The 16,283-nt window shown below is 61.7% G+C and overlaps 1 protein-coding gene across 1 annotated transcript in view; it reads left to right on the top strand.

Moving 5' to 3' along the window:
• The first annotated feature begins 1,619 nt into the window (after positions 1–1,619).
• Positions 1,620–16,283, top strand: part of ADAMTS13 (ADAM metallopeptidase with thrombospondin type 1 motif 13) — a 32,462-nt gene continuing 17,798 nt past the window's right edge. The window contains exons 1-11 of the mRNA XM_061154238.1: positions 1,620–1,768; positions 2,029–2,176; positions 6,004–6,143; positions 9,339–9,422; positions 9,932–10,056; positions 10,177–10,323; positions 12,146–12,292; positions 12,561–12,723; positions 13,493–13,597; positions 14,367–14,518; positions 14,604–14,667. Coding sequence (XP_061010221.1) covers positions 1,691–1,768; positions 2,029–2,176; positions 6,004–6,143; positions 9,339–9,422; positions 9,932–10,056; positions 10,177–10,323; positions 12,146–12,292; positions 12,561–12,723; positions 13,493–13,597; positions 14,367–14,518; positions 14,604–14,667 — 1,353 coding nt within the window. The 5' untranslated portion in view covers positions 1,620–1,690. The remainder of the gene's footprint in view (positions 1,769–2,028; positions 2,177–6,003; positions 6,144–9,338; positions 9,423–9,931; positions 10,057–10,176; positions 10,324–12,145; positions 12,293–12,560; positions 12,724–13,492; positions 13,598–14,366; positions 14,519–14,603; positions 14,668–16,283) is intronic.

Raw genomic sequence — 16,283 nt, 5'->3', positions numbered from 1 at the left:
ATGCTGGGAGGGATTGGGGGCAGGAGGAGAAGGGGATGACAGAGGATGAGGTGGTTGGATGGCATCACCGACTCAATGGACATGAGTTTGAGTAAACTCCGGGAGTTTGTGATGAACAGGGAGGCCTGGCATGCTGTGGTCCATGGGGTCACAAAGAGTCAGACTACTGAGCGAATGAACTGAACTGAAGACCTTTTTTATTTGGTTATTCTGTGTATTTTTGTCACCTCTTCTTAATTTCTTCTGCTTTTGTTAGATCCTTGCTGTTTCTGTTGTTTATTGAGCCCATCTTTGCATGAAATGTCCCCTTGGTAGCTCTCATTTTCTTAAGGAGATCTCTAGTCTTTCCCATTTTGCCGTTTTCTTTTATTACTTTGCATTGTTAACTTAAGAAGTCTTTCTTATCTCTCCTTGCTCTTCTCTGGAACTCTGCATTCATTTGGATAGATCTTTCCCTTTCTCCCTTGCCTTTTGCTTCTCTTTTCTCAGCTATCTGTAAGACATCCTTGGACAACCACTTTGCCTTCTTACATTTACTGTCACCCTTACACCAGAAAAAGAAAAAAATTCCATTGTTTATCTGAAATTCAAATTCCATTGCTGTCCTGACTTTTTCCCCCTAAATGTGGCACCCCTTGTGGGGGAAGGGGTATTTAGATGGTGCCTTAAAGAAGGTGACGTTTTAGCTGAAACTGGACTGGGAAGCCCAGAGGTGAGAGGGAGGAGCAGAACACTGGAACTGTTTGAGGGATGGAAGGCAAGCTGGGGGTGGGGTGGGGGCGTGTAGTTAGAGGTCTGTGAGCACAGGGGGAGGGCTGGCAGGGGCCAGACTGCGAATCACAAGGCCTGGAGGCTCGGTGGACACGTCGTCCTAAGGGCAGAGCTGGGGCCTGAGGACGTGGCCTGGAACCGGGGAGGAGGAGGCTGAGGGCCAGGCGGGGAGCCCCGTCCAGATCCCAGCCCAGGTCGATGAGATGGCTGGACGAGCACCCTGTGTCAGTTTGGGTCTCGGGACACACTCCCAGAGATGGAGTCGGGCGTGCGCACCACCCACTGGGGTGGGATGCCCGTGGCAGATAGAGTGGGGAGGCTCAGACCACTCCTGACGCCTGTGACGGGAAGCGGACCGGCCCAGATGGATGGGCAGGTGCCCCCAGTGTAGTGGGACTCAGAGGGGCTGAGGTGGGCACGGACCGGGGCTGGGGGGGGGGACACCCCTCCCTCGTAGCCTCCGGCTCAGCCGGGGAAGGCGTCCTGGAGGCGGGAGGGAGTGGGGCACAAGTCCCTGAGAACCTCCCAGGGAGCCTGTGAAGCCGGCCCGGGTGCCCCAGCCTGGTGCTGTGAGCCGAGGCCGCCGGGTGCAGACACAGGCCAGGCAGTGGCCGAGAGGGAGGGAATGAGATGCGGATGGGCGCACAAGGTGTCCCTAGGGGAGCGGCAGTCACACCGCTGGGAGATGAATCCCACCGCCCCCCCACCCCCCATCCCCGACCCCAGCCCCGAGTTCCCAGGGGCAGGCCGGGTGGCCGTCCTCTGAGTCAGGGCCCAGCCCCGCGCACGCACGGCCAGGAGGAGCCAGCAGGCCGCCCTGTCCCCCCAGCGCCTGCCCTCGAGTGAACCCAGCCTCCCGGCCCAGCCCCGCGGGCCGCCTGCCGGCACTCCAGAATTCCCGCAGATCATCGCAGACAGCATGGCTCCCTCCGCACGGGGGACCCTCACTTCTGCGCTCTTCCTCCTGAGCTGCTGGGCGCTCCCTGATCCCCGGCAGGTGGGTGGGCCCGCGGGCCGCGGTGCTGGGGGAGCCCGGGAGCTGGGGATCCAGACTCTTCTGGGGCTGACGGCTGGGTCCCCTGGGGGGCGAGGGTGTGCCCAATAGTGCTTGGGCAGAGGGGGAGGAAGTCTGAACTTGGGGTTCAGGGGACGAATTGGGCTCCCTGGAGATGGAGTTGGCCTCAGTGCTGTGTGCCCGATGGTGAGGGGCGGACGCCGTCCACGCCGGGCTGAGGGGCTTGTCCCCCCTCCATCCAGGGCCCCTCTCTCCCCGCTCAGCCTGCTCCTTGTCTTGCCTGGCCCCCACCTCTCCTCCCTGTGTCCCCTCACTCCTCACAGCAGTTTCTGCGGGCCCTGGAGCCAGGGGACGTGACCTCTCACTTTGGCCCCGATGCTGCCTTTGAAGGTATGCGCCCTGGCGGCCCCCTTGCAACAGGGGTTTCTCAGAGCCCACGGCGGGGGTGGGGGGAGGCAGGGGTGTCTCACCATTGAGTCAGGGGGCCGGCTCTTTGGAGGCTCTGCTGGGAGGAAGTCAGAGGCGCCACTGTCGCTCTTAATTAATTCTGGTCCTCTCTGCCAAGTTGATAAAGACTGGTCTGGGTGTTCCGGGCGAGCTGGGATTCTGACCCTGGGATTCCATTCAGTGTCTGGAGGCAAGGCTCACTCATTAGCGGGTCTCTCCCGCCCCTGAGCCTTGCCTGGGCCTACCGGCTCAGGAAGTCTTGCGGGTTTCTGGCCAGGATGTAAACATTTATGTTTTCCGTGAGAAGCAAGATGGGCACAGGGTCGCGCTCCGGCCAGAGCCTTCTCCTGTTCTTCCTGGGCTGTGACTGTGGACATCTCTGTGGTGCCTGCCCCCTTTCCGATGAGGACCACTGGGGATTTTGATCCAGAGGCTGATGGGGACCAGGGGCAGGGCGGGCAAGTGGTCGGGGGGGGAGGATGGGGCAGAGAGTGAGGGGTGTCCCGCTCATGACTGCTCTGGGATCGGGGTCAGGTGCCTGGCACCGGGCTGGTGGGCCAGTGGGGACCCCTGAGAGGAACTGGAGAGCCGAGCAGGGGTGAGCACGGGGCCTCCTGTCTCCCGCAGTGCCCCTGTTCGACGTGGCCCCCTGGCCTGCGTCTGCGAGCACAAGGACGAGGGTGGGCTGGCGGGACTGCCCTGCAGGGCCCCACGTGGCTCTCCTTCCACTGCCGGCCTGAGCTGGGCCTGCTGGCCGCCTCCTTCACCAGCTAGCGCGTGGTCAGTGCCTCCCTGCGGCTGCTGAGGGGGCCTCCCCACCCCTGCCTCACGGGAGGCCGGGCCCTGCTGCCCCCGGACGCAGCGGCCAGGCTCACCTACTACTCGGGCCTCGTGGTGAGTGGGCGCCCGGGCTGGCTGGGGGGACACTATGGGGCAAACGTGTCCCCCAGCCCCCAGATGCAAGAGCAAGACCGCTTGGATCTTAGCCAGACTCTGACCCAGTTGAGGGCCTGCTCCTCGGAGGCTCAGAGAAGCCGCTGAGTTCCCTCGGGCCACCCAGCTAGCAGGGGACAGAGCTGAGTGCAGGCCCAGGGCATGGGGAATGGAAAGAGCGTGGGCTTTGCAGTCGGAGCTGAGTTCGGGCTCAACTGTGCCCCTTTGTGCAGCTGACCCGCGGCCGGCCCCTCTGCTGAACCCGTGTTGTCACGGAGGCATGGTGAGGGCGGCACCAGCCTCCTGGGGGGCTGTGGGGCCTGGTGTCGTGCGTTGTCACGAAGTCCCTCAGTGAGCAGAGCAACTGATATCACTACAAACCCCCGCCCCCCGCCGCCTGCCGCCAGGTTCCCGGGCTGGGCGGTCCAGCCTGGGCCGAGACAGTGGGCACTCGCGGTCCCCCTGGTGACAGGCAGCGCTGTCCATTAGCGCAGGCCTAGCGCAGCCCTCGAGACCCCCTCCCTGCTTGCCTGTGGTCTTCACCAGGCCCTGCAGTCTGGGGCCTGAAGCCTGAGCATGTGACGGGGAACGGGTACCTGGCCGTGGGGGCTGGCGGCAGGTGGCAGTCAGTGGGTGCAGCCCCAGAGGGCACGGGCCCCCCGCTGTCCCCCACAGATGGGCTCTTGGGCCTTGGACTCCGGGAGGAGCCCTAGGGAGACCCAGGGCCAGCCCGTGCCCGGTGCTGGGACGGCCCAGCGAGGCCCTTCCCTGAATGGGCAGGAGAAGGGCTGGTAGACCAGATGGCTGTCTGTCCTCCAGGAGGGTGATGTCCTGGTGGGTGCAGACAGGTTCTACATCCAGCCATAGAGGAGGCAGCACCGGGCACTGGTGCATCCCTGGGGGGAAGCACAGCCCCACCTGATCCACAGGCCCACCCCCGGGGCCCGCACCACTGCAGGTACAGCTCCTGGAAGGAGGGGGGGGCTGTGGGCAGGGTCGGCTCTAGGGGAGGGACCAGCTCTCCTGATGCCTGGGGTCGTGCAGAACAGCTGAGCTCCACGAGCCACCTTCGTGAGCATGCAGGGTGTCCCCTGAGCCCACGGGACAGGCCAGGGGAGTGTATGGCCACCAGCCCTGCCCTCAGACCGTCTGCTCGGCAGACACGGAGACCTCCTGCCTCTGAACAGCCGTTCACCATCTACAAAGCGCATTCACTGATGTGGGCCTTGGAGCCTTGGGCCCTAGGTCAGAGGTCACTGGTAGTTCCCACGCTGCAGATGGGAACCCGGAGGCCCAAAGATGAGAAGTGGCTGCTGCAAGCCTACGCAACGACTGCCGGGCACAGCCAGGGCGGGAGTTGGCCCTGTTGCCTCCAGGCCTGCTCATGCCTTCCCCAGGCTGCATCTGCTGCAAGCAGGGTGGGGTCCTGGGCTTTTCTTACCATCCCGGGGTGACCTCGTTCTCCAGTGTGCCCACCGTGGGGCTTTGGGGTGACCAGAAGGATGTAGAATCCACACACCGTAGCTGACTCCTGGGCCTTGCACTGCCCTGCATGCCCGGTCAGCCCAGAGTGGGGGAATGAAGTATCTCCACCCGAGACAGCCGTCCTCCCAAGACCTGGCCACCTCTCTCCTATGAGCCGGCCAAGCCGTCTGTTCTAACAGTCACAGCGTGAGTGACGTGTGAGAGCTTGGGACCTCCCACTCCCTGCCCAAGGAGGGCAGAGATGTCCTAACTCAGTCGGTGGCTGTCTGAGGGCACAAAACCACGGGCACTGAGAAGCCAGCTCTAGGAGGGCCGGTGTGGAGCTGCTCACTCAGCCCTGCAAATAGGCTTACAGCTAGCAAAGGAGGGGAGGGGAGGAGTAGATCAGGAGCTTGAGATTAGTATATACACACTACTATATATAAAAGGGTATAGTGGTAAAGAATCCGCCTGCCAGTGCAGGAGATGCAAGAGACTTGGGTTCTATCCCTGGGTTGGGAAGATCTCCTGGAGGAGGAAATGGCAACTCACTCCAGTATTCTTGCCTGGAAAATCTCATGGACGGAGAAACCTGGCAGGCTGCAGTCTGTGGGGTTGCAAAGGGTCAGACATGACTAAATACACACACATGCACACTAGATAAACAAGGTCCTACTTATAGCACAGGGAACTCTACTCAACTGCTAAATTTTTTTGGTAATGACCTAAAAGGGAAAATAATCTGAAAAAGAACACATACACATGTGTGTGTGTTTATATACGGGCTTCCCAGGTGGTGCAGTGCTGAAGAATCCCCCTGCCAAGCAGGACACTCCAGTTCGATCACTGGGTCGGGAAGATCCCCTGGAGGAGGGCATAACAACCCACTCCTGTGATCTTTCCTGGAGAATCCCATGGACAGAGGAGCCTGGTGGGCTACAGTCCGTGGGGCTGCAGAGTCAGGCATGGCCTAACAACTGAGCATGCACACGCACGCACACACACTCACACACGCACTTAACTGCATCACCGTGGGATACACCTGAAGCTAACACATTGTAAGTTATTATATGTCAGTTAATTAACTAACTGAAAAAGTGCTTAGCAAATTAATGATTAGAAAAGAACGAGGCTCACTCAGTCTCCCTGTGCCAGAGGCAGCTCCCCGCGAGAAAGCTGAGGCCGGGGCCCCCCAACTCCCCCCTCCCCACCATGGATGGCACAGGGGGGCTTCCCACCACTGCGTCTCCGAGCCCGGGAGCCCAGGGGGTGGTGAGGCCTGGCCATGGGGGGCCCTGAGGTCAGCTGACCAGAGCCCCGTTTCACCCGCTTTCCGGGACCCTGGCTCTCAGCCCTGCCCACTCCTTCACCAGGCCGCCCCGCTGCCCCTCGCCTCCGGAGACGGGCTGCCGGGAACGTCCTGCACCTGGAGCTGCTGGTGGCCGCGGGTCCCGACGTCCACCAGGCACATGGGGAGGACACAGAGCGCTATGTGCTCACCAACCTCAACACGGTGAGACCTCGCGGGGCGGCGGGCGCTGCAGGCAGTGCTGACCGGGGGCGGGCTCGGGGGCCTGCGGGGCAGTGGGCACAGTGGGCAGTGCTGACCGGGGGCGGGCTCGGGGGCCTGCAGGGCAGTGGGCACAGTGGGCAGTGCTGACCGGGGGCGGGCTCGGGGGCCTGGGGGGCGGCGGGCGCTGTGGGCAGTGCTGACCGGGGGCGGGCTCGGGGGCCTGGGGGGCAGTGGGCGCTGTGGGCAGTGCTGACCGGGGGCGGGCTCGGGGGCCTGGGGGGCAGTGGGCACAGTGGGCAGTGCTGACCGGGGGCGGGCTCGGGGGCCTGGGGGGCGGCGGGCGCTGTGGGCAGTGCTGACCGGGGGCGGGCTCGGGGGCCTGGGGGGCAGTGGGCGCTGTGGGCAGTGCTGACCGGGGGCGGGCTCGGGGGCCTGGGGGGCAGTGGGCACAGTGGGCAGTGCTGACCGGGGGCGGGCTCGGGGGCCTGGGGGGCGGCGGGCGCTGTGGGCAGTGCTGACCGGGGGCGGGCTCGGGGGCCTGGGGGGCAGTGGGCGCTGTGGGCAGTGCTGACCGGGGGCGGGCTCGGGGGCCTGGGGGGCAGTGGGCACAGTGGGCAGTGCTGACCGGGGGCGGGCTGGGGGGCCTGGGGGGCAGTGGGCGCTGCGGGCAGTGCTGACCGGGGGCGGGCTCGGGGGCCTGGGGGGCAGTGGGCGCTGTGGGCAGTGCTGACCGGGGGCGGGCTCGGGGGCCTGGGGGGCAGTGGGTGCTGCAGGCAGTGCTGACCGGGGGCGGGCTCGGGGGCCTGGGGGGCAGTGGGTGCTGCGGGCAGTGCTGACTGGGGGCGGGCTCGGGGGCCTGGGGGGCAGTGGGCGCTGTGGGCAGTGCTGACCGGGGGCGGGCTCGGGGGCCTGGGGGGCAGTGGGCGCTGCGGGCAGTGCTGACCGGGGGCGGGCTGGGGGGCCTGGGGGGCAGTGGGCGCTGCGGGCAGTGCTGACCGGGGGCAGGCTCGGGGGCCTGCGGCGCAGTGGGCGCTGTGGGCAGTGCTGACCAGGGGCGGGCTCGGGGGCCTAGGGGGCGGCAGGTGCAGTGGGCAGGGCTGACCGGGGGCGGGCTCGGGGGCCTGCGGCGCAGTGGGCACAGTGGGCAGTGCTGACCGGGGGCGGGCTCGGGGGCCTGCGGGGCGGCGGGTGCAGTGGGCAGTGCTGACCGGGGGCGGGCTCGGGGGCCTGCGGGGCGGCGGGTGCAGTGGGCAGTGCTGACCGGGGGCGGGCTCGGGGGCCTGGGGGGCAGCGGCGGTCCTTGGAGACCACCGCTGGCCCATCCATGGGAGCCTGTGGACACAGCGTCCCGCACCCAGGCTTGTGCACAATGTCCGTGGGCTGGCTTATCTGGTGGGTCGAACTTGGTGTAAGCCTGAGGCTGGGGTCACATCTGAGGCTCAGGGTCCTAGGATGGGGAGAGGTGTGATCTGTTCTTATCCCCCCCACAGCTGGGGAGTACAACCTCCAGCCTTTTGCTCCTGGGTTCCTGTGCTCCGGGACCCTCAAGCCTGGCCTCTCCCCCAATGTGCCTTTGACCTGGGGGCACCTCAGCTCACATTGCCTAGTAGTGGGGCACCCTTCTTGCAGACACGCCCGTGTGGGACGGGCTCCCCTTCACTTGACTTCTGGGGTAACAGTGGGGGCAGGACGCACAGCTCCCACTGATTATTATCTTGGAGACAAAGAGGCAGCATAGAAACAGGTGACCCAAAGCTGGTGATCACATTCCCTCTGGGGCTGGGCCACGCCGGAGCGCATTCGCTTGTAAATACACAGAAACACACGTGTTCTAGGCAGCCAGGTACGTTTCCACAAACCTTAGGAGATCAATACCCCTACTGGCAGCACCAGGGCCCGAGCTGCTCCCCTGGTAAGTGGACCCTGGAGGGTGGGCAGCATCAGACGGTGGGGTCCTTGGCATCACCATGTTCCCAGCCTCAGGTGTGCCCAGCTGTCTTGGACCAAAGGAAAGGATTCTCCCACTCTCAGAGCCCCAGGCCCTCTGAGCCCTCTCTTCTCTCAGATGTTCTCTGGGGTTCCCACCCTGCAGGGAGGCTGGGTCCCAGGGGTCATACCCCTGGGGTTCCGACCCCCGGAGAAGCTGGCTCAAGTCCAGGACAAGCCAGCTTGGGTTTCCAACTGCCAGCCCCAGAGGTGGAAAATATTCCCTCTAAGTCACTTGAAAGCTCTGTTTTCAAGCTTTGGGCGGGGCGGGGTGGGGGCCCTCCACCTTGAATATACTGAAATTTGATAATCAAACCACGCGCCCTCTGGCCATTCAATGTGTTTTATGAGGCCCAGTGATGGTCAGGTAGTAGACTGTAGACTGGCTCCTTCCTAGATGGTGCTGGTCGTGGCAGCGGCCAGCGTCATGCCGGGCACCCACCTGTGCCGACTGCATTGTTACTAAGTCTGCCAACAGCTATGGAAGTGTTTCTCTGCCTCTTACAGAGGAGGGAATTGGGCCCTGAGGTTAGTTAACAGGATCCTGAGGACACAGGTAGGTAGGGGGAGAGCCTGGTTCAGACTCAGGTCAGCCGAGGCCAGTGGCGGCCACATCCTCTCTGCCGGACGCCACGTCTCTAGAGGACGAGCTCATGTGAATAGCCGCCGTGGAAGCTGACAACAGTCGGCATCTCGGCAGATGCACCGGGAGAGCTGGGAACCGGGTTTAGTAGGGCTCAATCGCTCAGTCGTGTCCAACTCTTTGTGACCCCCTGGACTGTAGCCCACTAGGCTCCTCTGCCTGTGGAAATTTCCAGGCAAGAATACTGGAGTAGGTTGCCATTTCTTTCTCTAGCGGATCTTCCTGACCCCGGGATTGAACCCAGGTCTCCGGCATCGCAGGCAGACTCTTTACTGTCTGAACCACCAGAGAATCCTTGTTTGAAGGAACATTCTAGATGGATGGCAGTTATTCACCTCCCGTGGTTCCGGGGGTCTCTATGTTGGCTGGCCTTTCTGAGCTGTGAGCGGAGGGGGGGCCAGAGGACTGACTGTCCCTCTGGCTGGCTCCCAGCTGGAGGACTAGCACCTCCGGTTCCCGCCACGCTGATGGAGCACCCTCTCCAGGCACCCCACCCCCGCCCCTGGATCCCTGAAGTCGGCCGCGCCCGCCCTCACGTGTCACCTCTCCTGCCCGCCCTTCCGCAGGGGTCAGAGCTGCTGAGGGATCCATCCCTGGGGGCTCAGTTCCGAGTTCACCTGGTGAAGATGGTCATCCTCACCCAGCTTGAGGTAGGTGCTGAGCCGGGAGCCCAGTCCCTGGGAGACCTGTTTCTGCATTCTTTAACCTCCGTCCATAAGATCTGCTGGAGAAGGGATAGGCTACCCACTCCAGTATTGTTGGGCTTTCCTGGTGGCTCAGCTGGTAAAGAATCCACCTGCAATGTGGGAGACCTGGGTTCGATCCCTGGGTTGGGAAGATCCCCTGGAGAAGGGAAAGGCCACCCACTCCAGTATTCTACCCTGGAGAATTCCATGGACCGTATAGTCCACGGGGTCGCAGAGAGTTAGACACAGGTGAGTGACTTGCACTTCACTTCTCCAGTGGATGCACAGAGAGGGGGATGTTTTCCTGCCCTCTGGCCCAGGCCCTGAGCTCCAGCTCTGCCCTGCTGGGCCTCGGGCCCCTCCTCTGTGCCCTGGATGTGGTAGCAACGTCATGAGGACTGAGGCTGCAGCAGCAGTCAGCACCCTGCTTGGGGTGGAGCCCCTAAATATGTGCTCTGTTACCGGCCTCTCAGGATGCTCCGAAGATCACAGCCAACATCACCGCGTCGCTGCTGAGCGTCTGTGAGTGGAGCAGGACGGTCAACCCCGAGGACGACACAGACCCCGCGCATGCTGACCTGGTCCTGTACATCACCAGGTAGCCGAGGCCCCCTCGGGCCTGCCAGCCTGCCCGGGAGCCGCTCCCATTCTCTGCCAAGGTGGCCCGCTGGCGGGCAGGCACCTCAGCGCCCCCGGGTGTCTGTTCTCTCCTCCTGAGGTTTGACCTGGAATTGCCTGACGGTAACCGGCAGGTTCGGGGGGTCACCCAGCTGGGGGGCGCCTGCTCATCCTCCTGGAGCTGCCTTATCACTGAGGATACCGGCTTCGACCTGGGGCTCACCATCGCCCATGAGATTGGGCACAGGTAAGGGGCCCCATGCCCTGGCCCCAAGCTCCAGGCAAGGACGTGACCTGGGGCCCCCAGGAGGGGAGGTCATGACTGGCGGTGGTCCCAGGAAGAGCCAGGTGGGAGGAGCTGCTATTCTTGACCCCAGTGGACTCGGGAGGGTGAGGGGCAAGGGCTGGGAAATCTGATATTTCTTCATTACCGAATAATGAAAACAAAACATGTCCCCCCCAAAAATATAAGCAAAACAAACTTAGGAGTTAAAAAGTGATTATTGTAGGAAACTCATGTAAAGGAAAACAAGGCTGTAAAAATCATCCCAAATCCCACCACTTAGAGAAAACATCCATCTTTTCTTTACACACGCCCATACATCATTTTTATCCACAAAATTGGAATTATACTGTACGTTGGTTAACTGCCTTTTAAAAAAACTTTTCCACATAACCATTTTTTTATTAATTATCTCTGGCTGCGCTGGGTCTTCATTGCTCCTCTCGGGCAAGCTCTCATTTCTACAAGTGGGGGCTCCCCTCCAGCAGGGGCGTGCGGGCTTCTCGCCACGGCGCGCAGGCTCTGGGGGTCGTGGGCTTCAGTAGTTGTGGTGTACGGGCTTAGTTGCTCCGAGGCGTGTGGGATCTTCCTGGACCAGGGATTGAACCTATGCCCCCTGAATCGGCAGGCGGATTCCTAGTCACTGGACCACCAGGGAAGCCAAGTTAACTGCCTTTTTATGTAAGAAAACATCCCAAACATTTCTCTCAAACGTCCTTTTACAATGTGTGTTGACTTTTTTGGTATGCACATATTTTACTTAACCCCTTCCCTAGTGTTAGATATTAGATGACTCTCAGACTTTTCCTTGTGTGACTGATACACGTTCTTTGGGCAACTCTGCTCCTCTGTGCTGTTTACCAAGCATGGAGGGCGTCTTGCTGTTTTGACTTTTAGTCTTTTCATTACAAAAGCAAATACCTGCTTTCTGTGAAAATTCAAATAGTACCGGAGACTCCTAAAGTGAAAAGTGAGTGTCTAACTTCCTCGCCCGCCGGCCCCCCACGCCCACACCCTGCCTGTTAGCCCCCTTCGAGTGCAGAGGGTTCCCACCCCCACCTCCAGGACAAGGCTGGGCTCCTACCCACAGCCGCCACTTTTACCCTAGCTCTCTATCTCTGCCTGGCTTCTCCCCCCCACCCAGCCATTACAATTCCTCCATCTATCTTTTTTGTAAAAAAATATTTATTCATTTATTTGGTTGCATGGGGTCTTAGTTGCCTCCCCCGCCCCCCCCCCCCCCCCCCCCCATGTGCAATCTCAGTTCCCCGGTGCTGGGATCCAACCCTGCACTGCATTGGAAAATGAATAATTCTCAACCACTGGACCGCCAGGGAAGTCCCTCCTCCATCTATCTTGTTTGGAGAAGCAAACAGGAATTGCAAACCATCACCTTCCATTGGGAGCAAAAACCCTGGCCAGAGGCCCACCTCTCCACTTCTCCATAATGCAGTTTTTACTGTGTTCACCCCACCGATCCACCCCTGGGGTGTGAAGAAGGCGAACAGCAGCAGGGCCTCGATGGCCCTCCCTGGAGCGTCGTCCTCCCAGATTTCAAACCCGGTGAAGAGTGTGGCCTGCACGGTTCTAAAGCCTTTAGATGTGTATCGGCTAAAAGAGGCCAGAGCTCCCTGGCCGGCCCAGCGCTCCCTCCCACGGTGGGGGAACGGAGGCTGGGTGCTCCACCCGGGTTTAGCAGGTGGCCGGGCCAGGCGAGCCTGCGGGACTCGAGGGTGGGGGGGGTTACCCCGGGTCAAGGCCGCCCTCAGAGCTGCTTCCTCCGCAGCTTCGGCCTGGAGCACGACGGCGTGCCGGGCAGCGGCTGCGGGCCCAGCGGGCACGTGATGGCCTCGGATGGTGCGGCGCCCGCCCTCGCCCTCGGGGGCCCGGCGTGGTCCCCCTGCAGCCGCAGGCAGCTGCTGAGTCTGCTCAGGTAGCCGCGCCCCCGCCCCGCCCCTGCCTACGCCCCCATCTCCACTCCGCGCGCCCTGCTCCTCCGGCCCCGGCCCCAGCCCTCCCGCGGCCCTCCGCCCGGTGTCCGCTCCCGTCGGCCCCCAGTCCACCTCTCCTTGGGCTCGCAGCCCGTCTGGGGGAGGGCACCCCTCCGCTTCGGCTTCCCTCGCCCTCACCTCCGGTGCCCACTCCTCCGTCCCGCCCTCTCCCGGGGCCCACCCCCGGCCTGAACCGCGGCCTTATCGCAGCGCAGGACGGGCGCGCTGCGTGTGGGACCCTCCGGGGCCGCGGTCCGGGCCCGCGGGGCGGCCTCTGGAGGCGCAGCCCGGCCTCTACTACGGCGCGGACGAGCAGTGCCGAATCGCCTTCGGCCCTACGGCGGTCGCCTGCACCTTCCGCGGGGAGCACCTGGTGAGTCTGGCCGCGGGGGACGCGCCCGCCACCCGCCCCTCCGCACCAGGGCCTCCCTCTGCCGGCTCATGCCCCCACCGCCCTTCTCCGCCCTCCTGCCCACTGGCCCAGACCCTCAGATGCCCCTGGAAGTTCTCAATTTCTGAACAAGGGCCCTCACCCTTTCCTTCTGAGGAAGCCCCACAAATTATGTAGAGCTGGCTCTGATAGAGCCCCTGAGCCCATGGACCTTGAACCTGCACAGGCGGTTACCAACAGCTTCCAACCAATGGGAAGCTGGAGGGCTTCCTGGAGGAAGTGACCTCCAAGCTGACCCTTACAAGCAGGAGTCGGGGGTGGGGGGGGGCTACCCTAAAGAGAGATTTCCTCCCAGGGCTGCACAGGACTTGCGGGCACTTTTGCTTCTGTGAGCCCCTTCCTGCTTACAAAATACTTGGAATTACAGCTTAGTGTTTTTGTAAAATATGTGATATTACAGGTGTTGTTATAAAACACAAATATATTCATGCTATATGTTAGGATATTCTATTTGACCTAAAAGACCATCTTTTTTTCCTTCCGATTTTAAAAGAAATGAAGACACTTTCTTGTGGGCCCCGGCCAGTGTTCCTGTTCCCGATAAAGGGGTCAGCCAGGCCCCCCTCCACCCTCCACTGCCCGGGGTGCTGGCTGTGTCACTGTCCGGTGGTCTGGGAGGGACAGGTGCGGCTGGACACGGACCCCACAGGCCCTGGGGGCCCCTCAACTGGCCGTGTGTCCCCCCTCTTAGGACATGTGCCAGGCTCTCTCCTGCCACACAGACCCCCTGGACCCAAGCAGCTGTAGCCGCCTACTTATTCCTCTCCTGGACGGGACAGAGTGTGGCGTGGGGAAGGTCAGCGGGGAGTGGAGGAGCATGTGCAAGTGTGTGTGTGTGTGCGTGCGCGTGCTCACGTGTGCTCACCCAGACCTGCACCCTGCAGCCCTCCTCCGGGGGTGGAGACAGCAGGACCTCAGTAAATGGGGGCAGAGGGCCCTGGCGCTGCCCTGGGTGCCCGGGCCAGGAGACGTGCGGAGCCCAGTGCTGGCCCCACCCCCACCGGAGGTGGCTTTATTCCAGATTTACGGGACCCTCGGGACTCTGCTGGAGCAGGCGGGGGTCCAGGGCCCGCCTCTTGACCTCCTCATTGCCCCCAGAGAGCGCAGTGTACTCAGGATGTCTGCTCTTGGGCCCGCTGTGGTGGCCTGCGGACAGGGATATGTTGTCACCAGCCTCACAGGGGGCACGCGCCTCCACGGGCCCTGCCGCGGTCACCTGTCCTCCAGCTCCCCGGCGCGTCCCCTCTCCCTTGTATGGCCAGAACCTCCCTGCAGTCCCCGCACTGCGGGCTGCTGTCGGCTGTCCTCTGTTTAGCGTTGGCTCCTGAGCAGTATGGAGGTGGCAAGCATGTGTGTGTGTGTGTGTCTGTGTGTCTGTGTGTATGAGGGGGTGTCCTGTGGGTGCAGGCATGCCCTGGGTGTGGAGTGCCTGTGGGTGTGGGGGGTCCTGGGTGTAGGGGACCTGTGGGCGTAGGATGCTCTGGGTGTGCGGTACGTTTGAGTGTGGGTGCCTGTGGGTGTGGGATGCCCTGGGTGCAAAACACGGTCCCATCCTTCTCTTGCAGTGGTGCTCCAAGGGTACCTGCCGCTCGCTGGCGGAGCTGGCCCCCGTGGGGGTGGTGCACGGGCACTGGTCAGGCTGGGGGCCCGCCAGTCCTTGCTCCCGCTCCTGCGGAGGCGGCGTGATCACCAGGAGGCGGCGGTGCAACAACCCCAGGTACTGCGTGGAGGTGGCCGCTCCGTGCTCCCAGGCTCGGGGCCCTGGGTCACGTCTCACCTCGTCGTCTTGTGGGCATTTTCAGGCCTGCCTTTGGGGGGCGCGTGTGCGTAGGTTCTGACCTCCAGGCTGAGATGTGCAACACCCAGGTAGGCCTGCTTCCCTGGGCAGGGGAGGGGCTGTGGTCAGAGGCGGCACTGGCCTGGAAGAGCCCAAGGGTCAGGATGGCTGTGATTTGGGCCAGGGCACTTTCGAGAGCAAAAGTGGTTTTATTAATACCTGCCCCTGATGGCTCAGTTGGTAAAGAATCTGCCTGCAATGCAGGAGATCCCAGTTTGATCCCTGGGTTGGGAAGATCCCCTGGAGAAGGGAAAGGCTACCCACTCCAGTATTCTGGCCTGGAGAATTCCATGGACTGTATAGTCCACGGGGTTGTAAAGTCGGAAACGACTGAGCGACTTTCACTTTCTGGACCACAGCGCACAACCCAGGCCTGTCTGACCACTGAAAGCAGCACCGCCCCCCCCCACCCGCTGAAGTGTCCCCCTGCTTACCCAGATTCCACTGCCCTGGACTGAGAACACCCCTCCTTCCCGCAGCCAAGCCGGATACTGGGAGGGCATGGGTGATTCTTTTAGTTATAGTTCAGGTGACTTACACACCCATAAAGTCAACCATGTGAAATCATGCGGTTCAGTGTTATCTTCACAACACCATGCGACCACCACCTTTTTCTAGTTCCAAACAGTTCCCGTCACCCCAGAGCAAAACCCCAGCCCATTAAGCAGTCACTCCCATGCCGCCTCGCCCCCCCAGCCCCTGCCAGTCACCAGTCCACTTTCTATCTCTGGGGGTTTACCTGCGCTGGACATCTCATGTAAGGGGAATCATACAACGTGTGGCTTTCTGCATCTGGCACCTTCCACTCGGTGCGTGGCGTTTTCATGTGTAGCAAGTATTTGAACTCCACTCCTCGTGGCTGAATAACCTTCCATTGGATGGATGCACCGCGTTTTGCTCACCCGTTCATCCGCTGTCCATTTGTCGACGCGTTTGGACTGGTTCCATCTTTGGTTGTTGTGAATAGTGCTGCTATGAATATGTGTGTATGTGGACTTTTTTGAGTACCAACTTTTCACTCTTTGGGGTGTATACCTAAAAGCAGAATTGCTGGATCACGTGGTAATTCTACATTTAGCTCCTTGAGAACCTCCAAGCCATTTCCCGTGGCAGCTGAGCCGTTTGGCCTTCCCACCAGGAATGTGCAAGGGTTCCGCTATCTCCACATCCCCTCCAGCACTTACCTGTGTTTCCCACGTGGCCATGATAGAGGGTGTGGAGGGCTAGGGAGACTCCTCTGGCATTGACCTAAGATCTGCACGTGGTGAGACCTTCCCTGCCTGCCTTCCCCAGGCGGACTCAGCAGGCCCACTCCGATTCTTTTCCTCAGACTCTAGTGCAGAGCAGGCCAGGACACCAGCCCGCCTCGGCATCCAGCTTCTTGTGCAGAGGCCCTTTGCTCTCGACTCCTGTGACTTTTCCAATACTGATACCTGCACAGACATAGTTCAGTTCAGTTCAGTTGCTCAGTTGTGTCTGACTCTGCGATCCCATGGACTGCAGCACACCAGGCCTCCCTGTCCATCACCAACTCCCGGAGTTTACCCAGACTCATGTCCATTGAATTGGTGATGCCATCCAACCATCTCATCCTCTGTCCTCCCCTTCTCCTCCTGCCCTCAATCTTTCCCAGCATCAGGGTCTT

This window comes from Dama dama, chromosome 11 (genome assembly GCF_033118175.1).
Source record: "Dama dama isolate Ldn47 chromosome 11, ASM3311817v1, whole genome shotgun sequence".
NCBI lineage: Eukaryota > Metazoa > Chordata > Mammalia > Artiodactyla > Cervidae > Dama > Dama dama.
The sequence above is the reverse complement of the archived record's forward strand: the minus strand, read 5'-3'. Positions and strand labels throughout refer to the sequence as shown.